The sequence below is a fragment of the Peromyscus leucopus genome, chromosome 2 (assembly GCF_004664715.2).
Source record: "Peromyscus leucopus breed LL Stock chromosome 2, UCI_PerLeu_2.1, whole genome shotgun sequence".
In the NCBI taxonomy this organism is placed as follows: Eukaryota; Metazoa; Chordata; class Mammalia; order Rodentia; family Cricetidae; genus Peromyscus; species Peromyscus leucopus.
Window position 1 is genome coordinate 35,191,220 of NC_051064.1, and position 27,259 is coordinate 35,218,478.

General features: G+C 43.8%; 1 protein-coding gene across 1 annotated transcript; it reads right to left on the minus strand.

The window, feature by feature from the left end:
- Window positions 1-21,685: 21,685 nt before the first annotated feature.
- Pou3f2 (POU class 3 homeobox 2) lies at window positions 21,686-24,966 on the minus strand. Its single transcript, XM_028877995.2, has one exon. The coding sequence runs from the start codon at window positions 24,769-24,771 to the stop codon at window positions 23,434-23,436; it is 1,338 nt and encodes a 445-aa protein (XP_028733828.1). The 5' UTR covers window positions 24,772-24,966; the 3' UTR covers window positions 21,686-23,433.
- Window positions 24,967-27,259: the final 2,293 nt, after the last annotated feature.

The window sequence follows — 27,259 nt, forward strand, 5'->3', positions numbered from 1 at the left end:
TTGATTTCCAAAGTGGTTGTACAACTTGCATTCCCACCAGCAGTGGAGGAGAATTCTCCTAGCTCCACACCCTCTCCAGTATAAGATGCCTTCAGTGTTTTTGATCTTAGCCATTCTGACAGGTGTAAGGTTTTTTTGAGAGTTGTTTTGATTTGCATTTCCCTGATAATTAGGGATGTTGAGCAATTCCTTAAATGTCTTTCAGCCATTTGAGTTTCCTCTGTTGAGAATTCTCTGTTTAGTTCTATAGCCCATTTCTTAATTGGACTGTTGGTCGTTTTGATGTCTAATTTCTTGAGTTCCTTATATATTCTGGATATCAGTCCTCTGTCATATGTGGGGTTGGTGAAGACCTTTTCCCATTCTGTAGGCTGTCGCTTTGCCTTGTTGACCGTATCCTTTGCTCTACAAAAGCTTCTCAGTTTCAAGAGGTCCCATTGATTGATTGTTTCTCTCAGTGTCTCTGCTGCTGGTATTATATTTAGGAAGTGATCTCCTGTACCAATCTGTTCAAGACTATTTCCTACTTTCTCTTCTAGCAGGTTCAGAGTGGCTGGATTTATCTTGAGGTCTTTGATCCACTTGGACTTAAGTTTTGTGCATGGTGACAGATATGGGTCTATTTGCAGCCTTCTACATTCAGTTATGCCAGCACCATTTGTTGAAGATGCTTTCTTTTTTCCATTGTACCCTTTTGGCCTCTTTGTCAAAAATTATATGTTCATAGGTGTGTGGATTAATGTCAAGGTCTTCAATTCGATTTCATTGGGCCACATGTTGGTTTTTATGCCAGTACCAAGCTGTTTTTATTACTGTAGCTCTATAGTAGAGCTTGAAGTCAGGGATCGTGATGCTTCCAGAGGTTGTTTTATTGTACAGGATTCTTTTGGCTATCCTGGGTTTTTCATTTTTCTATATGAAATTGAGTATTATTCTTTCCAGGTCTGTGAAGAATTGTGTTGGTATTTTGATGGGGATTGAATTGAATCTGTAGATTGCTTTTGGTAAGATAGCCATTTTTACTATGTTAATCCTGCCTATCCATGAGCATGGGAGATCTTTTCATTTTCTGACATCTTCTTCAATTTCTTTTTTCAGGGACTTAAAGTTTTTGTCATATAGGTCCTTCACTCGCTTGGTTAGTGTTACCCCAAGGTATTTTATATCATTTGTGGCTATTGTAAAGGGTGGTGTATCTCTGATTTCCTTCTCAGCCTCTTTGTCAATTGAATATAGGAGGGCTACTGATTTTTTTTTTTTGAGTTGATCTTGTATCCTGCTATGTTGCTGAAGGTGTTTATAAGCTGTATCAGTTCCTTGGTGGAATCTTTGGGGTCACTCAAGTTTACTATCATGTCATCTGCAAATAGGAAAAAGCTAGACTTCTTCCTTTCCAATTTGTATCCCCTTAATCTCCTTATGTTGTCTTATTGCTCTGGTTAGAACTTCAAGTACTATATTGAATAAGTATGGGGAGAGTGGACAACCTTGCCTCGTTCCTGATTTTAGTGGAATTGCTTTGAGTTTCTCTCCATTTAATTTGATGTTGGCTATTGGCTTGCTGTAAATTGCCTTTATTATGTTTAGGTATGTTCCCTGTATTCCTGATTCTTCCAAGACCATTATCATGAAGGGGTGTTGGATTTTGTCAAATGCCTTTTCTGCATCTAGTGAGATGATCTTGTGGTTTTTTTCTTTGAGTTTGTTTATATGGTGTATTACTTTGATGGACTTTCGTATGTTGAACCACCCTTGCATCCCTGGGATGAAGCCTACTTGATCATGGTGGATAATTGTTTTGATGTGTTCTTGGAGTCTGTTTGCCAGTATTTTATTGAGTATTTTTGCATCAGTGTTTATGAGGGAGATCGGTCTGTAGTTCTCTTTCTTTGTTGTATCCTTGTTTGGTTTAGGAATCAGGGTAATTGTAGCCTCATAGAAGGAGTTTGCTAATGTTCCTTCTGTTTCTATTGTGTGGAACAATTTAAAGAGTATTGGTATTAACTCTTCTTTGAAGATCTGGTAGAATTCTGTGCTGAAACCATCTGGTCCTGGGCTTTTTTTGGTTGGGAGATTTTTAATGACTGTTTCTATTTCCTTAGGGATAATTGGACTATTTAAGTAGTTTATCTGGTCTTTATTTAACTTAGATATGTGGTACCTATCCAGAAATTTATCCATTTCTTTTATATTTTTCCAGTTTTGTGGAGCAGAAATTTTTGAAGTATAACCTGATGATTCTCTGGATTTCCTCAATGTCTGTTGTTATGTCCCCCTTTTCATTTCTGATTTTGTTAATTTGGATGCTCTCTCTATCTTTTAGTTAGTTTGGATAAGGGCTTGTCTATCTTGTTGATTTTTCTCAAAGAACCAACTCTTTGTTTCATTATTTTTTGTGTTGTTCTCTTTGTTTCTATTTTATTGATTTTAGCTCTCACGTTGATAATTTCCTGGCGTCTATTCTTCCTGGGAGACTTTGTTTCTTCTTGTTCTAGAGCTTTCAGGTGTGCTGTTAAGTCACTAGTATGAGATTTCTCCAAATTCTTTATTTGGGTATTTAGTGCTATGAATTTCCCTCTTAGTACTGCTTTCATAGTGTCCCATAAGTTTGGGTATGTGGTGTCTTCATTTTCATTGATCTCTAGGAAGTCTTTAATTTCTTTCTTTATTTCTTCCTTAACCCATTGGTGATTCAGTTGAGCATTATTCAGTTTCCATGAGATTGTAGGTTTTCTGTAGTTTTTGTTGCTGTTGAAATCTACCTTTAAACCATGGTGGTCTGATAGAATGCAGGAGGTTATTCCAATTGTTTTGTATCTGTTGAGATTTGCTTTGTGGTCAAGTATGTGGTCAATTTTGGAAAAGGTTCCATGGGGTGCTGAGAAGAAGGTATATTCTTTTTTGTTAGGATGGAATGGTCTATAGATATCAATTAAGTCCATCTGAGTTATAACATCAGTTAAGTCCTTTATTTCTCTGTTAAGTTTTGCTTTGGGAGATCTGTCCAGTGGTGAAAGTGCAGTGTTGAAGTCTCCCACTATTAATGTGTGGCATTTTATATGTGGTTTAAGCTTTAGTAGTGTTTCCTTTACATATGTAGATGCCCTTGTGTTTGGGGCATAAATGTTCAGAATTGAAACTTCATCTTGGTGGATCTTTCCTATAATGAGTATGTAACACCTTTCTTGATCTCTTTTGATTGATTTTAGTTTGAAGTCTATTTTCCTGGATATCAGGATGGCTACACCCACTTGTTTCTTAAGAGTGTTTGATTGGAAAGTCTTTTCTCAGCCTTTTATTCTTAGGTATTGTCTATCTTTGAATTTGAGGTGTGTTTCTTGTGCTTTCGTATCCATTCTGTAAGCCTGTGTCTTTTTATAGGTGAATTAAGTCCATTGATATTAAAGAACATTAATGACCAGTGATTGTTCATTCCTGTTATTTTTTGGTGGTAGTGTGTATGTGTACTTCTCTTCTTTGGGGTTTACAGCTGTGGCTTTATCTATTGCCCATGTTTTCGAGGGTGTATCTGACTTCCTTAGGTTGGAATTTTCCTTCTAGTGCTTTCTGTAGGGCTGGGTTTGTGAATAAGTATTGTTTAAATCTGGCTTTGTCTTGGAATGTCTTGTTAACTCCGTCTATGATGATTGAAAGTTTTGCTGGGTATATTAGTCTAGGCTGGCATCCATGGTCTCTTAGTGTCTGTATTACATCTGTCCTGGTCCTTCTGGCTTTCAATGTCTCCATTGAGAAATTGGGTGTTATTCTGATTGGTTTGCCTTTTTAATTCACTTGACCTTTTTCCTTTGCTGCTCTTAATATTCTTTATTTATTCTGTACATTTAGTTGTTTAATTATTATGTGGCGAGGGGACTTTTCTTGGGGGTCTAGTCTGTTTGGTGTTCCATAGGCTTCTTGTTTCTTCATAGGCATTTCCTTCTTTAAGTTGGGAAAGTTTTCTTCTATTATTTTGTTGAATATATTTTCTGTGCCTTTGAGTTGTATTCTTCTCCTTCCTCTATTCCTATTATTCATAGGTTTGGTCTTTTCATGGTATCCCATATTTCTTGGACATTTTGGGTCATGACTTTGTTGGCTTTAGTGTTTTCTTTGACTGTTTAATCTATTCCTTCTACCATATCTTCAACACCAGAGATCCTCTCTTCCATCTCTTGCATTCTGTTGGCTATACTTGCATCTGAAGTTCCCATTCATTTACTCAGATTTTCTATTTCCAGCATTCCCTCTGTTTGTGTCTTCTTCATTTTTTCTATTTCCCTTTTCAGGTCTTGGACTGTTTCCTTCATCTGTTTCATTGCTTTTTCATGATTTTCTTTCAGGGCTTTATTGTTTTCTTCTGCTTTATTTGTTCTTTCCTCTAGTTTTTTATAGCGTTCTTCCCATTTTTGTTTGTCTTTTCCTCAATTTCATTTGTGATTCCTTCTATATAAGCCTCTACCTTCTTCATGATGTTATTCATAAGGCTGTTTTCTTCTGTTTCTTCCAATTTTTGATGTTCAGGTCTAGCTGTTGGAGGAGGGCTAGGTTCTGGAGGGCTAGGTGTATTGCTCTTCATTTTGTTGTATGTACTTCTGCCTTGACGTCTGCCCATCTCCTTGTGGATTTGCTCTTGGTCTTATCAGCACACTTGGTCCAGACAGAGCTGACAGATTCAGGAAGTCTTTCTCTCTTGTCCAGTGGGAGCTCTCTTGTCCAGATGGGAAGTCTCTTGTCCAGACAGGAAGTCCGGGGCAGGACGGGAGCTGGGGGCTGGTCTCTAAGTCTCAGGAAGTGGCTGGGGTCTTGGGCGGTGATGGGCATGGGAGCAGGGCGTGGATATTGCAGGGTCTGCTGGGGGTCTTGGAGAAGGGGAGCCTTCCTGGTTGGGGTAGAACGGATCCTGCCCAATGGTCAGAACCTGGGGCCAAGTTGGGCAGGTCTTCCCGGAGTGCACAGCCATTTAAAATGTCAGTTCCATGGTACCTGTTGGCTGCTTCTGGCCTCCACAGACATCAGGTACATACATGATGTATAGCCCTATATGCAGGCAAAACATCTATACATATAAAACAAAAATAAATCTAAAAATAAAATTTTAAAAGAATACAAAATTAATAACCACTAATGACAAAAGAAGCCATGACGGGCTGGGGAGATTGCTCAGTGGTTAAGAGCACTGGCTACTCTTCTAGAGGACCCAGGTTCAAGTCCCAGCACCAACACCAAAGCTCACAACAGTCTGTAACTCCAGTTCCAGGGTATCCAACATCCTCATGCAAACATACATGCAGGCAAAACCACAATGCACATGAAATAAAAATAAATAATTATTTTAAAAAAGAAAAAGAAAAAAGAGGCCATGAATTTGAGTGAGACTAGGAAGGGTACACTTGGGGATTTGGAAGCAGGAAAGGCAAGGGAGAAATGTAATTATTATCTCAAAAATAAATAAATAAATAAATAAATAAATAAAACCCATTTTACTAGAGAACATAAAAAAGAATATGAAGTTATGCATAAGTGCATATATATGCTGTGAGGATTTAAATTTTTTATAGTTGGTCCCCAGTTAGTGGAACTTTTGGGGGAAGATTAAGTGTGGTTTTGTCAAAGGACGTGCGTGTTCTCTAATCCCTGCTTGTAATTTTGAGAAGTGAGCTCTCAGCTGTTTCTGCCACCATGACCTTGCTCTACCATCATGAATTCTAACCCAATTAAACACGTTCTTTTCTATGTTGCTTTGGTCATGGTATTTTTTTCACAGTAATAGAAAAGTAACTAAGACAAATGCTATTTTCCCTGACTTACTTATACAATGAATTTGTATAATTCAAAGCCTATAAAATACAGGCTTTGCTATGGGAGATGTAGCTTGGTGGTAGAGTACTTGCCTACCATATGTGAGACCCTATATCCAGTCCCCAGTGTGGTAAAAAAAAAGGCAAAACATAAATAGTACTATTACTATTTTATGTTTATAATATTGCTATTTCTTTTGTTTGACTCTGAAGCATTTTAGTTTTGAATATATAACTGGTTTTGAAGATATATACAGGCCTGTGAGCCAGAGTATCTCATTATGTGAGTCTAGAAAGGGTGGTAGTATATACTACAAAGTATCTGTCTTTTGCACTTGAGATATTTTTTAATGAAATGTTCTTTATTTAAAAGTGTTATACCATTTAGTCAGTTTTAAAATATGACAAACTCTTAGGAATACAGATATAGATATGTGTGTAAAAATATGAGAGGTGTAGGAATTGTAAATAATTGTAAATTATTTACAATTAAATTAAATTAAATTATTATTACAAATAAATTGTAAATCCAGCAGGTTATTTTTGGTGGGAAAGAGAAGGTAACTGGAAGTCATAACTAGGAATAAAATGTCACTAATGCTTTACTTCTTTAACTGTATGCTGGGCATGCAAGCATTTTCATAATTGTGTTTAATCATCTTTTAAATTAAGATGCAGCAAGATCATAGAAGATTTTTATGTTTATTATCTGATTAAGACGTCATTCAAATATATGCTACATGAAGCCCTTTCACAAATAAAACTTCTTTACTAGTTTCCAAAACATTACCTCCCTAAGTGGTATGAACTTACAGTATTATTTTTTTCTTAATTAAAAAAAAACTCTTTATTTGGGGGCATTATAATATATAATTACATTGTTCTCCCTTCCATCCTCCCTCTGTACCTCTTTCTCCTCTTGCTTTTCATTAAATTCATGGCCCCCATTTCTTTAGTTGTTGTTACACACACATGTGTATATACTCTGGTTTCTCTTCAGATCATAGAAATGTTTTGACTTTTACATATATATACATATGTGTATATATATCCCTAACTATAAACTATATAAATACAACCTGCTTGGTTCATGTGAAGTTATTGATACATATATGATTTAAGGACTAACCACTTGGTGTTGGATAATGAGAAGACTCGGCCTCCCACTCTTGGCATCCCTTAGCTGTCTGTACTCTTCCTGTAGGGTTGAGTTCCTATACGATATCTTCCTTTCCTATTAGCATGTCTATTGATGCTGTCTCTGTTCTGGGCTCTTTTGGAACTCACTTTGCAGACTAGGCTGGCCTTGAACTCTCAGAGATCAGCTTGTCTCAGCCTCCTGAGTGCTGGAATTAAGGGTGTCAGCCACCATGGTCAGGTCTTGTTTAGACAGCCATGTTGAATTTTTCCCCTCCCAAATGAAGAAAGTTTGAAAGGCAGGCATCATTAGCTACTCCTCCAAAATGGACATATACCATCTAACTCAGAGACAGCTGCCTCCCCCAGGCCAAGGAGTTTGCACCTGCAATTTATTTTCTTCATTTTACATTTTGCAAAACATGAAGGAATACTGTCTACTTTTGAAGCGAATGCCTATACCAAGCGAGTGACTCCAAAAAGCATAATATTCTTAACAAATTAGAACTAAATTCTATTCTGACAAATTTGCACAGAATAGTCTTTCATTTTTACCCAAGACTTTAAAATATTAATTTCTAACAAACACCTTTGGTTGAAAATTTCTCCCCCCAAAATTATTTAAGGGTCTTCCAAGGGGAAAAGCTAAGGTCTTCTGGTTATTTTTATTTTAAATAGGAAGTAGAAAATAGACCAACTTAAATTCACCAGTTGTAGCAAATGGAACAGGAGAAAAGTGTAATGTAATGCCATGTCCTGTCTTTATTCCTGTCCCCCTACCAAGCTGCATTAAAGTATAATTAAAAGTGAAAACTATATTTTTATAATACAATACTATTTTGTTATAGGCACACATAGATAAATGATTAAATCAAACTAATTAATATATCTACCTTGTAAAATATCTATTTTATAATATACATATGCCTATTTTTTATGGGAATAAACCATTAGCAATCTTCAGCTCTATGAGACATTATCACTAACTGTGGCCACCAAGCTATCCAGATTTATTTCTGCCTGTATAACTGAGAATGGGTACCTTTTAGCCAGCTTTTTTCTGTGAGGGTCCCTGCAGGTGTCATACAGGGAAGTGAACCCCATGAGGAGAAAAGAATGGAAACCCGGTGCAGTTGACTTTGTTGACCTGGATTAGACTTCAGGGAGTCTAATAACAGGTGGTTTACTCCCATTGTGTTTAAGCCCAGTACAATTTTGGGGGAAAAAAGTTTCCTAGTGTAATATATCCCCCGGTATACAAAGAAGCATTGAAACTCAACACAGGGTACATGTCATTCCCTCCAAGAAGATGGGTTCTAGAGATAGGCTACTTGCACTAGCTTAAGAGCCTAAGGGTCTGTCCTGGTTTCTGTCATACACATAGCATAGAGGTCATTTGGTTTGTTAGCCACCACTGGTCCTGGTTGTGGGAGCCTGGGGAAGCCACTGGCTATCAGGGTCATTTAGATTACTAGCCACCTCCAGTCTTGATTGTAAGTGTTTGATAAGCCCTGGCCCAACAGACAACACAGATCACCAGGTTGTCAATCATTTCTAATGCTCAGTTTTCTGGATGGAAGGCCAGGTTTTTCATCTCTTCCATTGGAGTGACAATCCTGTGTGTTTAATATTTCTGGTTTCTCTGGAGCTCTGTGAGCACAAGGACCTTCCTGCTGTGCTCCAAACATCTTACCCTTTCCCAACCTTTGGCAGTCAACATTCTGCTCTCTGTTCTATGAATGAAACTTTCGTATTGACTGTAGGTAAAACCATGTGGTATTTATCTTTCTTTCCCTAGCTTATTTCCATTGTTTACTCTGTCGGGTTTGTAATGTTCAATATGAATGACACAGGTTGTTACAAACAAACCTAGTACTTAGAAGACTGAGTAGTATTTCATTTCACATGAGATTGGGCTCATTCAGGATGATATGGCTGTAGACAGTATTTCATTTTATGTGTGGGTGGACATATGACTAACTTTTTCTTTGTTCATTCATCCATTGATGGACACTTAGACTTATTTCATATCATGATTACTCTTGAATAATGCTGCACCATATATGGAAGGACAGATACATATATAACATATCCATTGCATTTTGAATATACATCTAAAATAGGATTGTTGGGTCATATGTATGTTTTTTTTTTAATCTTTTGAGGGATTTGTATGCTTTTTTTCCAGAATGCTGAATTAATTTACATTTCCCCAATGACATGTAATGATTCCCTTTTCACTTTCATGTTTTTCCAACATTTATTATCTTTTGTCTTTTTAATAATAATCATTCTGGCCTTAAACTCACAGAGATCCATCTACCTCTGCCTCCCAAATGCTGAAATTAAAGGTATGCATGCCACCACTATTGGGCTTGGAATTGTCTTCTTAATTTCACTTATCTTTTGATAATTTGTTCTTAGTATATAGAAATGTGACTTCATTTTTGTATATTAATTTTATATCTTGCAACTTTACTGACATAATTTATAGCTCTAATAGCTTTCCAGTGGAGTTTAGTTTTTTTATTTATAAGATCATGTCATGTCCAAATGATTTAGCTTCTTCATTCCTAATTTGAGTGGCTTTTTTCTCTTTTGCCTAATTGTTCTAAGTTAGAAGCAACCATATTATGTTGAGTAGCAGCGGTAAGAGTGGACATTCTTATCTCGTTCATCATTTCAGAAGAAAAACTTTCACCTTTTCTCACTGCATTTAAAACCAGGTAGTATCATTTACCTCATTTCATATTCAAGAGCATATTGGTACACTTATATTCAGCTAGCCTCTATTGAATTTCTTTCCTTTTTCCTAATTCAAAACAACCCAGTAGCCCATTCTTTTCAAGAAGCAGAAAATCTTGGAGGGGATCTTTGTGCTTTAATTTGAAAAACAGTAGTAAGTCAAACCTAACCCTTATATTTTTAGTTTGATGGACATATTTTTAAAGGGAAACTTTCTGGTGTATTTAAATTTATTTCAAAATAGACTTTTTATGCTTTCAGGATGTGGGAGGTGGGAAGGGAATCTCCTTATGCTGTCCAGGCTGGTCTAAGCTCTTGGTCTCATCTTCCTTCCTTGGCCTCCCAAGTAGTTTGGAGTACAGGGCTATACCCAGCTGACTCTCTAATAAAAGTAATTGGAAACTAATAAGACAGGAGATTTATGCAACAAAAGTGGTCAATATCAAGCTAGCTTCATAGGAAGTTACTAGAAGGCTGGCTGTAATTCTTTTACAGAGATTTTTTGATACTGTGGGTAATGGAAACTTTATGGCCTTTGGTAATATTCATTTTCCTTTCCTTTAAACTTTCTTAGTCACCGAGACACTGATTAGGACTGCAGCCGGCATAGTAGGTATGTAATAAAATATTCTTGAATTGAAATTGTTATTTTGATTAGTGTCAGTCTTTGAGTAGGTTTCATGTTGTCTTAATGGCTTCAGTGTATGTGTGTGTGTGTGTGCATATGTGTAGGTAGAGTGTGGAGAAGATAGAATGGGGAGAGGAAAGGAGAGAGTGAGGGACAAAAAGACAGAAAACAGAAACAGAGCAACAGAAACATATTGGATAACACATCCAAACCTAAACAGATTTTCTCCAATTCCTCCTCCATCCCACTTCCCTCTTTCTCCCCCCCCCCCCACCTCTCTCTTTTCCATTTGATTCATCCAAATAAGGTCATGGTCCCTCCATTCTGCTTTCCTTGTTTTCAGCCCTTGTAACACCACTCCCACTACTTTCTTTCAGACTTTCTTGGCTGGCCACACAGACTCTAGTGAGCTCTGCCCACCTTTCCTAGCTCATCTGGCTTCTGTCACTCTTACAGCCCACAGCAACCTGTCTCCTGCACTATGCCAGCTCTGGTTCTCCCCGAAGCATTATTTTCATTGAATCTCCCCTTGGCAATGACTCCCAGTTGCCTTTTCAATCTAATTAAAACTTCCGTGAGCCCTCTAGCAATTACCCTGAGGCACTCTCCCTTGGCAGCCTTGGAGTGAGACTCCTGGTCCGTGGTCCTAAGTGACAAACCTACCCACCCTCCCTGCCTTCTGCTTTTATGGCACATGGTGGGTCAACTGTCTCCTACTTATAGTGCACATTCAACCTCTCTCTGCCAAAGCATTCTTTCTCCTGTTTTGTTTGCTTGTTTAAACCGTGTTTACTGTTACCTCCTTCTAGCTTTGATTATGCCAACAAAGAATCCCAAGATGTTCTTTACCAGATGCATGGATGTGGAGGGCCCTGCATCATCTCTCTCTCTCTCTCTCTCTCTCTCTCTCTCTCTCTCTCTCTCTCTCTCTCTCTCAATTTTTTATTTAAGAATTTTTTTTATTCATTTTACATACCAACCACAGATCCCCCCCCTCACCCCTCCTCCCTGCTCCCCCTCAGCCCCCCCCCCCAACTCCCATCACTCCCTCTGAAAAGGTAAGGGCTCCCATGGGGAGTCAGCAAAGCCTGGGACTGGCACTCACTCTGGTTAGTTTAAGAGTCTCTACGTGACTGGTAAGTCCTGCTCTCCTTGGGCTGGTGATTTTGTCATTCCCATACAAATTCAAAGTGTTTCTGGTGAGAAGACTTTTTAGATCGTGTTGACTCTGTGTACTTCTAGAAGTCCTGGTTCCTGACTATACTACCCTCCATCCGCGGAAGATGTACTACTGTTTTGGGGGCCTTAGGCACCACAGCTACCCCTCTCCTCGACCCGTCATTTAGTGAGAGACAATTGAGGAACACTGGCTGTGGTGCTTGCTGGGGTTATTGTGTGACAGGAGATGATAGGACATGGATCTCTTCCTGCCAGGGCTTCTTCTGGGTCTCATCCAAGTGGTTTAGCACTCCCAAGAGTGCTGAATGGTGTCGACTAGGAGTTCCAGCTGCTCACTGCATGCAAGTATGCACAGGTTTGGAGTGGGGTGGCCTGGTCCCCTGATTTTGGCCTTCCACATCCCATGTCGGCAGAGAAGAATCTTTATCTGGTACAGCAAACCTACCACATTAATGTGAAGGATCCAGGACGTGCCAAACCTCTAGCAGAAGGGAATCCCTTTATCCACTTGTGGCTAGAGCGCTGGCAAAGGAGCTTGAGCAGACTCCTCTCGACCACCCACAAGTGGCATAGAAACCATCTGGCTTCTCGGATAGAAAAACTGGAAACTCTGCTGCCAGGAGAGAAGAACTGTCCAGGAACATTTTCTCTCTTCCCAAGTGGCAGCGGACACTGCTTTCCTTTGCTCTATGTAAGGGTCCCTGTGGAGGGGAACAGAGTTCCTGAATGGAATGGGACCACCCCCATGGGGCCATTTCTGGAACTCAGTGTGTTGAGAGTTCCTGTGTGAGCCAAACCCTGGATATTTCCAAACCCAGAGAACAGGATGTGACCATCAGCATCATCGTCAATGCTGTTGTTGCTGTCAGTGATGATGCTTGTGTTGGCTTGGTTTTGCGTGTATGAACCCAGTGTTCTCTTTGCAACTTATTCGGGCTACAATAAAAGATACCCAGAGAAGGATGCTGTAAATGTCAAGAAGCTGGATGGTGTTAAAGAAATGGTATGTTTTGCAGAGTACCAAACTAGTCCTCCCTGGCATAATACAGTGGCCACATTCATTCCAATTACTAGAGTATGGTGCTGGTGTTAACTACAACCTCAGGCCTGGGCATGGAAAGTACAAGTCTAGTGAATGGCAGGCCAGCTCGTCGGAATTATTCCTGGGTAGTGCATTTGAGATGTGTGTCTCTACATTTCCTTCTCCCACACCAGTAGACACAAAGAGGTATCTTTATTTTTAGGTTAGTAGGATTTCTTGCAGGGCAGTCACAGCGGAGGCCTCCCCTAGAGTTTGTAAGACCACTCTGCATATCAGACTTCCACTTTATTTAGTGCTTCCGTGTTATCTAAACGCGACTGGAAAATTCGAAGAAGTTGTATGCACAATGCGCACGTGAAGAAACGGATTTGGAAACACCACTGGATTTCCCCGTGTTTGCCAACTGTTAAGTACAGGAAGAGCACACAAACTCAGGTGCTCCGACTCAAGCCTGTCTGGTTCAGGAACCACAAATGGGAGCTACCTACAGTTCTTGTCTGTGTCGGCCCCTCTCCCTCCCGTGACTTGGGATAAAGGCAGAGGAAGAAGACAGACTGGCGGAGAAAATGGCACACAGTTTAATAGACTCCTAGAAGCAAATGCTGGCCTCACAGATGAATTTGAGAGGAAATAAGTTTTAATGTGAATTTGGGGATATTTTCCCTGGTCTAGAAAATTCTTCAATAAACGTGTCTCTGCTCAAGTGACTCCCTTAGATAAAGTCACATTTGAACTCTAAAACAAAACAGGCATACTGTATAAAAAAGATGTCTGAGGTCAAATCTTCCCTGGGTCAAAATAGAGTATTCTGGGCCCTCCTCACCATCGACTGCGGCTTCCAAATGGGCATTCTCATCTTGATTTCTATGAGAATCCGTGGTTTCTCTGGCACATGGAATAATTATTACAGTTACACTTGTAGGAACTAAATATTGGGGTGCAATCCTTTCTTCTTGTCTTTCTTTGTAGGGGCAACTTTTGGTGTAAAATGTGCTGTCCTCTACAGTGAAACTTCAGACCTTTCCTCGGGAATCCAGACTGGACATTTAGAAACCTTTGTGTGAGTCATGTGCATGGAGTCACCTTCATAACTTTTTCTCGAGGGATTAGGCAAAGAATGTAGAGTGGGGAGAGGCGGGAAACACACTGCAGTCTGAAACTCAACATTTGGGAGAATTAGACTGTAAAATCTAGAGTAGTTGCAAGCTGAGGCCACGGTGGGGCGCCAAAGTTCTATTCGGCTAAAGCCTGCGCTCTTCTTGGGGTGAGAGCAGATGCACTGGGGGAGGGGGGAGGGGTGGGGCTAGGGTGTCCTTTATTCTCCTGTTAAACTAGCCTGGGAGACTTTGTTACATAACAAGTCTGTGCATGGGGGGGAAAGAAGACTTTGTTAGAGATGGAGGAGGGTGTTAGTGGGGGTAAACTCTTACAACTGAGGAAAATCTCGGGACTACTGAGCTGACTTGGGAGCACAAACGGTCCTCTTCGCTTCAGAAATTCCTTGGCTTCTTCTCAAACAGGGGCCCACGACCTCTTTTAAAGGCGGCTTAGATTTGGTCAGGGTCCTCCCCTCCCACTCCCACCCCACCCCCAACCAAACCAGCGACCTTGCCCATCCTGCACCCCCACCCTCCCACGCCTCTGGGTGCCCCTCCCATGTCTGGGGTCGCTGCTTCCACGAAGCCGGGCTCTTTCTCCACAGGGACGCCGCGGGGTTGCACGTCTCCTCCTGCAGCCCCCCCCCCCCTGCCCCCCGAGGACTCTGCAGCGGGGATAAAGGGCGGCCTCCCCCCGCCTGCAAGAACCCTGGATGCTCAGCCGTCAGCTGCCGGGAGGCGCTGATTTCATTCCCGCGCGGCTGGGGCTGTCGGGGGCGGGGGGCTGAGGCCCAAGGGCGGGCGGGCGGGGCGGGAGGCGGCGGCCTTGGCCAGCAGAAGCTGAGCGCCCGCCCGCCCGCCAGGGTTTATTACATCCCAGCCACCCGCAAAGGTTAGGAACGCGCTTTTAGAGACACGGTAATCCGAGTTTAAATATTAAAAGTAAAATCAGAACCAGTGGAGTATTTACCTAGAGACCAAGCCGATCTCTTTTTGTGAGGGGAGAGGACTCTGAGGAGACCGGCCCGCGTGCACCAGCACTTCTCTACCCTAGTGGCACCATCAGGGCAGCGGGGACCCACTTGGACGGCTTGCCCCGCTGTGATGAAAGGGGAGAGCCTCAGTCCCCCTCGCTTTCCCAGAAAGATCTCAGACTTTCGAGTTCGGTCCAAATCTTTTGCTTTGTCAGATTCTCCTTTTTAAGGTCTTCCCGGACCAACACAAAAGGTGGCGAAAAGTGCGTTGGATCAATAGCAAAGATTGTTATTTAGATAACGAATTAATCTCCCTGTTATAATACTTTTTTATAGTGAACTTTGTACCCCTTCCATAAGAAAAAGGAATTTAAAGGGAAAAAAGTCTCAAACAGGATTAAGGTTTTAATTACAACACCCTATCGAAATAGTATGTCTGATGAGCTGATCTTATCAATTAATAGTAACGTTAAGGCTCCAGAAACAGAGTCACAGAAAATATGCTTAAGGGAGTCTTTATAAAGTAATCGCGCTTAGAAAAGTAGAGGGGCAGCCGGCCAGAGATGCTGTATCCGAGAAGGTTTAGAATCCGCGTCTGTCCTATTCGGCCCCTGGCCGGGAGCGCATCTGGGGCAGGGGTCTGCGCTGGAGAAGGAAAACAACAAATAAGCGAAGCCTCTTCCAAGCCGTGGCCCACATCAAAGTTGGGGCCCCAGAAGGGCGGTGCAGTTCACTGAGTTTGGGTCAGCGTTATATTCGAGGGGCAAATAAAGTGATTTGAACATGCATCAACAGTTTTCCATAAAATACGAGTTAAAAGAAGTAATAGAAGTAATCACTGTCTCCTCAAATCAAGTAGAAAACATTTCAATGCACTAATTAGAGTAATTAGAATAATAAGCCTCTGCCTATATGTGGTAAGACAATGTGTACAAACAACTTTATTTAATGTATACTGGTAATCAGCGATGCGTGCCTGCTTGAATGCTCAGCGCAATAAAACTACCGTCCGTCCGCCCAAACAATCAAATACAAATTAGTTTAATGATTGTGCCTGCTGAATGTCTTAGAAATCCACAGGCAGAGGCGAGTAAATAGAAGCATCCCTGTTTGTGTGCGACCCTGCCCCGGCTGGCCGCAGGGCCGGGTGAGTGACCACAGGCAGCTGTGGCTGGAGCAAGCAGGACGCTCTAGCACCGGGGGGCTGAACCAGGCCGGGTGCCTGCACAGAGCAGCACTCGGCCGGAGCCCCTTCTAGGGTGGTTGGTCTCCTTCCCTACCGCGGCCAGCCTGCTCCCCGCTCTACAATCAGGAGGCCTGAGGTACACTCAGAGTTCCAACCCCCACCTACCCCCCTTACCCCACGCCCCGCGCGCCCCAAGAGGCCTTTCCTCTAAGAGGCGAAAGGCCCTAGCATCCCCCAACTCCCTTCTGCGAGGCTTTTTGAGAGTTTCTTTCCATGTGGAAACTGTTCTGGAGGTTGGGGAAGGGTGTGGGCTGCAAGCATCCACCCAGCCTGAGAGTGAGTGGCGGGGGCCCAGGAGATGGAAATCCGGCTTCCAGTCCTGGAGCGCAGCCGGGCGCTTCTGGAGACTCCCCTCTGACTCAGAAGCACAGGGCACCCAGGGGTTCTTTCCCGCAGCACTTGTCTCGGAGTAACTGACATTGGGCTTTAGGCTCATAAGTGAGTGGCCGTTTTCTGCAAGTTAGAGAACCCTTTTCTTCCTTGTGTTTGCGCTCAGAAGAGAAGGTTCCTCTCCATTGAAAGCTGGCCACTGAGGCCAGAAGCTCAGAAGTTTGCTGAGTGGGAGCCGGAGGAGCCCACGTTTAGAACTTAGTTTCTCAACTTTAGGCGGTTCTCCTTCAATGCACAACCTCCACAAAGCTAGGAAACGCCCAAGTGACTTCCCAGGCAGCCTTTTGTCCCGCCTCCACTTTCCCTGCTGTGGTGCCCAACTCCTTTTATTCTGGGGCCACCGTCTCTCACAATCGCTTCTCCCTCTCCCGAGCTGATCGTTGTCCTGGGACTTTGCAGAGTCTAAGGGTAAAGGATGGCCGGCAGACAGTTGTGGGGATCCACTCTTTGCACTAACTCCCCAGCCACTTCAGTACTCCAGGCACCTCTGTCCCTGCCACCCGCTGCCTGTCGCGAGGGCCAGCCTACACTGGTACTTGGATTTCTCTGCCCAGCGGCGAACGTCATACACCCCATACATCAGTACTCAAAGCAGCAGCCGAACCTCAGGCTCTGACAGGCCGATCTGTCAGTAGTCCCAAAAAGCGCCCACCCCTACGGACCTCCCTTGAGAAGAGAGGCTTGGGATCCACCTCGACGACCGCCCTTCCCACGGAGGTCAGGACTTCGCTGCCCTTGGAGACCAGAAAAATCCCCGATTTGCCGCATCCCTCAGCCAGGCCTGGGCGGACAGGGAATGACCAGCTCCCCTCACACACCTTCCTTTGGTGCTCAGGTCTGCTGCCACGGTCCCCTAAGGCCGCAATTGAGCCACAGTAGACGCCATGCAGTCAGCGCCCTTCCCAGCCTTGCCCAGTAGCTGTAAGAACTTTGAAGGAATATTTGTTAGGGGAAACAACATTAACAAAAGTTATTAATGTCAAATAATTCTCTCCAGAATCGTGTGCTGTGGAACATAAAAGGTCACAGAAAAATTCCTCTGACAGAGTGAGATTTCTTAGGAGGAGGAGGGAAGGAGTTCCCACATTTTGCCCATGGATTTGCTTGAACCTTAAAGCCCTTGGATTACAATGGCTAATTTGTGTTACAAATTTGCAAGAAACTTTCTTTTCCCCATTCTGCTGCCAAACTCTGTGGCCCTGTGTTTTGGTCTGTGGAGCTTTAAAAACAAAAACAAAAACAAAAAACACTCCCCTTTCATTTTTAAATAACAAAGGCAGAAGAAGCACTGGTGGGAGGGAAAATATATGACCCCAATTTTTAAAAAGACCTCAAGTTCCAATTTACTCCACAGCGAAGTTGCCTACTGAAGCATATGGTTCACGGAGAGTTAATTCATAACAATCAAAATCCCCTCCAGCTTTCTCAGATAGGGCCCTAACACTCCCTGTCTTTCCAAAATCCTTGACACCATGTGTGTGTGTGTGTGTGTGTGTGTGTGTGTGTGTGTGTGTGTGTGTCTTTACCCACCCTCCCAATTCTTAAGCAAGGGGAGATATTTTGGGCCAACTGCAGACCCTTGCAGAGCCCAGGCTCTTCAGACACAAACCACTTATGGAAGCTCCCTTGTCGACCCCCCCCCATTCCAGACAAAGAGCTATAAAAACTCAAAAAGACGGGAAGAATGGACTTTAAGAGATAGATGCACTTTTACTGGTGTATTAAATAACATAGCAGACATTTTTTTTTTTTTTAGAAAAAGAAATACATCTTAATGTTACCAACAATCAGAATCCTAGGAACAATAAGAGACTAGACTGTGTTTGATGGGATGTGATATTGTTTCTAATAACCTCTAACAGCTAAGTCGAGCAGCAGTGTCATTAAGGTCCAGGAAAGGTACTATATAATAAAGTTGATTAACTTTTTAAGGAAGAGAATAAATGTTCTGTTTCCCCCCCACACAAATGCTAGAACAACATGAAAACATTCTGATTGTTTATCTCCACACCCAAGCAAAGCCCTGAAGCAGCTGAAAGCCATTTCCACTGCTCCAGTACTTGTCTCTAGATAAGCAGACGTGGAAAAAATATTGGCCCAAGTTCTGGAAATGTGGGCCAGTTGAGGCCAGGAATTTGTGAGCTGGGTGGCAGGCCCTGCCACTTTCGGTTTTTCCTCTCCTGAATCAAGAGGTGGAAATAGCCATGAGAAGCCCCAGTGCCCTTCCACTGCCATTTGGATCCCATCCAGAGACTATGTATCATTTTAAAAAGTAAACTTTCCTAAAGAGAAAATATTTATCTAAAACCCAGATGAATAAACCATTAGTCACATTGTCCGGATTCATGGTACTTCCTGATGCAGGTCCCCCTTTCATTTGAAATAAACACCATTCCTTTTCTTTACCCACTGAAATACATAAGGAGAACCAAAGACGCTCCACTTCGCCACCCCTTTTTTTTTCTGTACAAACTCCATCCTTTATCTCATTCTTTAATTTGTATGGGAATTCAATAGAATCTAGAACACAGTTCCATGAATTGACTGAAAAATCAACAAAGACAAAGCAAAGAGAGGAGAAATAAAAGGATAATCTCATCAGGCTCCCCAGCACTATTTCCATAAGGAAACTAAAGTGTGAGTGAAGACAGCCCATGTCTGAGACCAACCAGTGCATGCAGGAACCACCCCCACCGCTGCTGCTCTGCTGTGTTATTAGTTGCTTTTGAAGAAATAAGAAGATAGATGAGTGCCTTCATCAAAACCGTTTCACCAGAAAACTCTGACAACCCCTGTGTGGCCTCCTCGATAGGAGCAGGATGGGAGGGAAGAGAGAGGTGCTGCTGCTGCTGTCTGAAACATAAAGGGCGCTTCTAAACTGAGAATGTTTAGAACCACAAAGCATATCACTATTTGAGCCCATTCCTTCCCTATGACCTTCACATACTTTTTCATATATGATCATTTCTTCACCCACTATATATATAAATACATATATATATATATATATGTATATATATATATATATATATATATATATATATATAATAAGTCTAAAATGTGTCATGTTTTGAGCAAATGCAAATACTACATTTTGTCTTTAGGACAGAGATGGCTTCTCAGTATCTTACAATTGCCCCATTGATTTATATTAGTGGCTCTGACTTTTTTTTTTTTTTTAAAGTAGTTGGGCAATACATTATAAGACTGGCATGGAAGGCACTAGAGCATCATTTGGACCTGATTAGCCAACATGAGTTCAGAACATAGTATGTCTGTTTAATACACGACGTTTCCCAGTCTGTCATTTCTTGTGGCTAAGAACAAAAATGCCTTCTCAAGGTCCACCAAAATGCCCTGCAGAGGGCAGATGCGGCTTGCTTTCTGTCTTCAGTGGAGGGATATTGACCCAGAACTCAAATCCATACCTAGCTTAAACATTTTACCCATCAGCATGTCTGCGGTCACAAAACACTTCTTCTTTCTGTCACTTCTTGTTCAGGCTATTGATAAGATCATTTAGCAGAATCTGTTTGGGACCCATGTAATATTGACTAGGAATTAGAAAGGATGATCAGAGGTAATAAGCCCAGAAACTACTTTCCTAAATGGACATTTATATTTTCAGTCAGTGTTTCAGGGAGGAGTTTAAATACACCAACAAACTTACAAACTAACCCAACACTGTTGGAACACCTCACTAACATTAAAAGCTATTTTGTTCCTTTGTTTGTTTTTTAAGTGCAGTGCTCTAACACTTGAAACAAACCATAAGTACTATGGCTTGAATCTCTTCAATACATTCTTTCCTTCCTCTTTAAATCTGAAGCCTGTTGTTGTTGCCTGATGAGAAAGAAACACTGTTGTAAAAACCTTTGCAAAAGTATCTTTCCGTGTAAATCTAAGATGAGAAATACATAGTATCTACTCTTAATCATTTTGTAAATACATAAATGGCATTTTTGTTATTGAAAGCTTTTGTTAATTATGAAGAGTAATTTCTAGCTAAGCCTCACTTTTCTGAAGATCCCAAATTATCTAAGTACATTTGAGTAGAGCCTAAAGTTCATGTAGTGCCACTGATGCCATTGGCCAAGGTGCAGCTAACCTGGAAGGAAGGTGTAGGGACATGGGCATGCATTTGCAAGGCAAATGTTTTTTGTTGGCCCTGGAAATGGTAAACGAATTGAAGCTCAAACCCAATGACTGCTTTGAATAAACGCTATAAGGCAGTGAAGGAAATATTTGGGACCCATGGTTGTGGTAGTTTCTGCAAAGAAAAGTCTGGACAGTAGTCTTCATAAAAAAAAAAAATCAAGAAAATGTCTCTGGAAGTTAGAAGCATGAAAGCTGGCAATATATGCATAAAATTTATTCCAAAACTTTATGAAGCATAAAGGAAGGGAAGTGTTTTATACACAACTCAGCTCAGTAAGCATAAGGTCTAGGTAGGGCTTCTCTACCTCTTAGAACTTGGCACTATCTTTAAAAATAAAATAAAGATATTTCAATAATTAGAACAAACTATGAAGGTATTGTGCATTTCTGTTTTATGTAATAATAAAATATTACTTTAACATAAATATATAAGGATCTCTGCGCTTTTATTTTCCCCACAAGCACAATCAAATGTACCAAAACAAAGCATTTTTTAAAAAAAGAAACTGAACAAAAAATGACATCCCATATAGATCTTGCTACCTACTCATTTAAAGCTACAGAAAACCAGTTTTCAGAACCTTTTGCTCCAAAAGAAATAAATATACATTGAGGCAGGCCACGTAAAACGATATGAAAATATATCCCTGGGTAGCATTAAAAAAGAAAAATAGACAAAGAAACATTTAAACTATTTCTGCATTTCAAAAGACAGATATTAAACATATATACATATGGTAAGGTTCAGTGGTAACTTTCAATTCCATAAGCCCATGAAAGCAAGAGAAGCTGTAGACACATCCTTGGAACCCCAGCTTCTAACCTTACCTACTTGTAAGTGTCTGCAAATTCATTTCCTCCTTTTACCATTGGCTATTTGCCCTCCTCTGGATAGCTTCACTGAAGACTAGTCCCCACGCTTCAGGGGCAAGCAGTGTGATATAACCTGAAATAGCTCCATGCCATCTCCTGTGACATTCATTGGGGGAAATGAAATACAGGCAAATAAATATGCCCATTATAAGTCACCATTTATCTTGCAAAAACATTGAAAATGAAACAACCACACGTGTTTGAAAAGACAATTCTGGATAAAGCATATTTCCTAAAACCTTAACTACTGAGTGCAATGCTAATCTTATGTTGAACCATATTTTTACGGTAGTGAGAATTTAATTTTTAAAAATAAACATTTATCTAACACCTATCAAAGAAATAAAACCCCAAACATTTAAGGTTACTAAAAAAGTATTTTCCCTTTTAGCGCCCTTTTGTGCTGATAACTATTTAATTTTTTTAACTGATCACAGTTTAGTGGTGTTAATTTTAATATAGTCATAACCTTTTTTTGTTTTTGTTTTTTGGTTGTTTTTATTTTACCTATACCTTCCAGAATATTCTATTGTGTTGGGAGTAAACCATTTCCCATTGAGACAAGGTTAAAAAAAAATGCACTGAAAAATTCTTAACAAAGGGGGAGGAAGGAAGTGTTGAAAATTCCCCCCTCATTTGTCCTCCTTAATGAAAGAGGGGGAGAACTCTGCCCAAGCTGAACTGATAGTTTTCTGTAATAAATTATGGGGGAAGATGATGTAAGACCCAAAATATGACTTGATAAACAAATGAACTGTTGAAGACAAAACCTGCCTATCACATATATATATATATACGCTCATATATGCACATGTATGTATATATATGCATGTATGGTGTATGCATTTGTGTGCTAAGAAACACAGCCTATGCATATGTTATCAAGTTCCTGGGTTATTTTCTCTATGTTAAAAAAGAAAAAAGACCTAGTAGAGGGACAAAGTTTAACCACTGCTGTCATCAAAACTAATCCCTTATAATTAAGTTATTGAACCCAAAAGCAGAGAACTACACAGTGTGTTTCCAAGTTCTCTTCAGAGTTCCCAGTTTCTTTCTGTTGGACAACTCTAGCAATATATTTAACCTAGCGTTTCTTCTGAGTTCTTTCACAACGGCCCTGCCTGATAAAATGAAGTGACCGGTCACTCACTATTGATTTTTCTTTTTCTTCTCTACCCAGAAATACTGCCTAAAAATGAAGTTTACTTTGTAGTTTACAAAAAGCAGTGCTCGACTCTTACATATATATTGCAAACAGTATTCCTGCCTTGCATAAAGCGGGCAAACCATACACATTTCCTGAATGCAAACATTTATTTATTTTATATGAAGCCAATCACTTCACTTGGGTGAAGAGCCATAAATGTTACACCAGGTCTGGGGGACTTGAAGAAAGCCAAAGTTCACAAGCAATAAGAACAAGGGACATCAGAACACTAGAAAAGGAGGGTGGCCAAGAACTGGCTTCTGTCCTCTCCACTGGGTAAGGCAAAACAAAACTGAACAGGACGGTTTCAGAATTAGCAGTGGGTATTGAGAAAAAAAAATGTTGAATTTGTTCATGTAAACTTCAATTTTCTTGCAGTGCAAATTTGTGTGGTTAAAATTTGCCTATGTTTAAAAAAGTGTATTTTTCCCTCTTTCCTGATGGGGACCCATGTTAAATAAACACAGCAGCACGTGTCAACTGTGAGCATTGGGAAGCTGCAGTGTTGTGTTTTGTATGGTTTGGTGGACTTCTTTTTCTTTTTGGTAATTTATTTAGTTTCTCCTCTCTCTCTCTCTCTCTCTCTCTCTCTCTCTCTCTCTCTCACACACACACACACACACACACACACACACATACACACACACATTCACACACCACCCTTCTCTCTCACTAAGAGACATTCCACTTCCTTTTCTGGGTACTTGTTTGCAAAGGTCAAAACCCATCATTACACCTGCTACCTGTTATAGGACAGTCCAGTGTCTTCGTTCCTTCCTTTTCCCTTATTTTCACTATTTTTTTTTTTCCTTTTTTAAGGGACCGGGAAAATAATAATAAAAAATAAAATTTAAAAAAAAAAGAAAGATCAGAAGTTAGAGGGGGAATAGAGGTCCCGGGAAGGACCATGAACCGAAAGGGAGGGGGAGCCCCACGCTCTGCCCCTCCCCCTCTTGAGTTCACTGGACGGGCGTCTGCACCCCATGGTGTGGTGGCGTGTCCCTACTCCCCCCATACACATCCTCGGCGCCCGGCAGAGTCCCTCCGGGAGGGGTCATCCTTTTCTCTTTCTGTCTCCTGTTACAAAACCAAACTCTCACCACCTCCTTCTCCAGCTGTAAGCTGTCCGCGAGGGAGGTGATCTCCTGGGCCGAGGGCTTGGGGCATTTGAGGAAATGGCTCTCCAGAGCCCCCTTGACGCTCACCTCGATGGAGGTCCGCTTTTTCCGCTTGCGCCCTTGCGCTGCGATCTTGTCTATGCTGGTGGGGCTGCCCGAGGACGAGTCTGCCTCTTCCAACCACTTGTTCAACAAAGGCTTCAGCTTGCACATGTTCTTGAAGCTCAGCTGCAGGGCCTCAAACCTGCAGATGGTGGTCTGCGAGAACACGTTGCCATACAGGGTGCCCAGCGCCAGCCCCACGTCTGCTTGAGTAAATCCTAGTTTGATCCGCCTCTGCTTGAACTGCTTGGCGAACTGCTCCAGGTCGTCTGAGGTCGGCGTGTCCTCGTCCGAGTGCGGGTCGTGGTGTGCGCCTGGGTGGCCCGGTGGGCCTTGTGGGGGAGGTGGCGGGGGCGGTTGCTGGTGAGGGTGAGAGTGCGGATGCGGGTGGTGGTCTGCATGATGCGGCTCGTCGTGGGCGTCCCGCAGGCCGTGGTGGTGCAGCCCAGCCGGCTGCCCTCCTGCGCCCAGCATGCCGTTCACCGTGAAGCTGGGCTGCGAGTAGAGCAAACCGCCGTTGGACGCTCCCATGGAGGGAGGGAGGTGAGCTGCAGCCGCCGCACTCCGCCATGCCCCGGGCCCGGGGTGGTGGTTGGCAGCGTGGTGCACCAGATGTGGCGGTCGCTGTTGTTGTTGTTGCTGCTGCTGCTGTTGCTGCTGCTGTTGCTGTTGCTGTTGCTGCTGCTGCTGTTGGTGCTGTTGCTGTAGCGCTCCTGGCCCGTGCAGCTCGTCGCCTCGGCCACCCTGCTGTACCACCACCGAGGGCTTGATGTCCGGCTGGCCTAGGGGGCTAGTGGACCACGGGGAGCCGTCGCCGCCTCCCCCGCCGCCGCCCCCGCCTCCTCCACCGCCGCCGCCGCCGCCGCCCCCGCCGCCGTGGGACAGCGCGGTGATCCACTGGTGAGCGTGGCTGAGCGGGTGCCCGTTGCTCTGCAGCGCGCCGTAGTCGCCCTGCACCAGGCTCTGCGCCTCGCGATAGCCCCCTGCGCCCTGCTGCATGCCGCCGGGCGGCTCGGCGTGCACGATGGAGGCGCTGGAGGTGAGCAGGCTGTAGTGGTTAGACGCTGCGGTCGCCATGACTCTCGGAGCCGGACTGGGTGCTCTGGTTAAAGGAGCCGCGCATTTGACAGTTACTTTTCCGCCTAGGGCTCTCTCTCCTTGCTCGCCCCGCTTCTCTCCCTCTCTCTCTTTCTCTTTCCCCTAGCGGGCAGCTCCGACGCCCGCTCCGACGCCTTCTGTTGCTGCTCCTGCTATTACTGCTGCCGCCGCGCTGCCTCCCGCCCGCCCGCCCGCCCTCGCTCTTTCTCCTCCTCTCCCTCCTCTCGCTCTCGCTCACTCTCTGACTCGCTGGGCGCTCCCCCCTCTCCCCGCGCTCTCAAGCTCTCTCCCGCTCTCTTGGCAGAGCCCGCTCGCAGCGGCACGCGCCTCGGCCCCGCCCCCTCCACCCCCTCCCATTGGCTCTGCGCCCTTTGATTTACGTGGATACCGCTAGCAACCTCCCAGGCCGGCGCCACTGATTGGTGCAGAGCTCCACCCCACCTCCTCTTTCCTCGGGCCCCCAGTCTTCTCAGCTCTTCCTCTGACACCCCCCCCCCCAGCCCAGCGATTCAGATTCTCTTAGTTCTCACCCCCCTCTCCTCCTCTGTCCCTGGCCTCCACCGCCCCTCTCGGATGGGCCCCGCCCCCCATCTGTCTCCCAAGCTGAGAAGCCCGGCAGCCGGGCGGTCCAGGAGCTCTAGTACAGACTACCGCCGCTCCGAAGACTTGCACCGGAGGGAGTCTACTTTCTCTTCCCAATAGGTCTTTTTTTTGGGGGGGGGGGGGGCGTGGACGGTGGAAGAGAAAGGCTGGGTCGCACCGAGTCAGCAGGAGTCCGATTTTCATTCTTCTAGGGACACACACACACACACACACACACACACACGAGTGTGTGTGTGTGTGTGTGTGTGTGTGTGTGTGTGTGTGTGTGTGCACGCGCGCGCGCTTCAACGTCGTTTAAACCTAGAGCCAGAGCCAAAGCCAGACTAATATCTCCCGTTGAAGCCTTAACTTCCCACTATGGTTAGAATTACGGAGCACAGGTGTCTCGTGCTCTCGGGCGTTTAGATACTTTTGTCCTCAAATAAAGATCTTCACCTTCCCCTTCACCCCAGTAGCAAAGATCCCTTAAGCTTCAGATCCAATTTTATCCCAGTCTCTTTCTAAAAGATTCCGGGAGAGGGAGGCTCAACCTACGCCCTGGATTTTGAGCAACTCCAGTTACACGGTGTTGCCTACTCTAACAGCTCAGCGCTCTGAACTGGAAAAAAAAAACAAAAACAAAACAAAACAACAACAACAAAAAAACCCCAACAACTCTGGAAGTGTGTGTCACACTGACACTTGGGGTGCGCTCAGAGATTACGGTTCAGAGAACCAGGAGCTTTCCTAAGTAGACCTTCGCCTTGTGCGAGCCTGCGGGAGTCTCTGAGAAGAGTGAGCAGCCTAGGACGGGTGGAGCTGCCCAGTGTGGCTCTGGAAAGCCAGCTGCTGGAGCTGAGCGCGTTTTTCATCCGGCACCAGGCCTGTCTGCAACTTTCGCGTTAGTTGCTGAGAGGGGGAGGAAAATAGGCGAATCCGTTGATGCTAGGGAGTCCTTTCTAAGCAGCAACTTCAGCGGGCGCCAGAGGCCGGGGTTAGTCTAGTGTTTCAGGTCCTGGCTAGTTAAAGCCTTCTGTAGCGGTAAACTCTCTAGTGAGACCCAGGACGAGTGCACCCACGGCAAGGGATCTGACCAACGACAGAGCATCGCGCTTCCAATTCCTAAGGAGCTAGATGGCTGTTGCCAGTTTCTGCGCCTGCAAGCTGGGTAGCACAGACCCAAGCTCAAACTCGGGCTTGAGCGGCGGCACTGGTGGGCACAGTCTGGAGTGCACACGCAGACCGGACACAGCGAATCAAAAGTTATTGCTAGTAAAGGAAAGACCCGGGGAGCATGAATGGCCTCTCCACCTCTCCCCACTGGCCCGGCGCCGGGTGGAGCTCGCGCTGGCTCTTTCGGCCAAATCGACGCTCAGAGGGAGCATTTTAGGACCTCGGAGCATCTTAATCTAGACGGCAGAGTAGAGCGGGCCAGAAAAATTCGTCATGACTAACGAGGAGCGATGCTCATCCGGGAGTGGCTGAATTGTTTATAAATCAATAGGGCTGAGCACTGGCCTGGGCCAGGAGCCTTGGCTGAGAATCTCCACGTGTCCGGTGTTTATGAACATGTATGGAGGAGTCAGAAACGGCTAGGGGAGGGGCGAGCCCACCCGCAGCCAGCAGGACGGACTTTCACCTGCACGCGCGCACCCGCTCGGCTACGATTCACACCAAGCACGTGGCGAAGTATTCCAGCGTGAACGCTCAGACACTTCGGCCGCGCACCCGGGGGCTGTTAGGAATTTACTAACTTTCCCCGGGCCAATAAAACATTGAAAAGTTCCAGCCTTCTCAGTGCGCAGACTCAGCGGCTGAAGAGGGTGTTTTTGGTTTGCGCGCTCCTCGGGGCGGGGGTGGGGTGGGGGGCAGCCGGAGAAGCAAC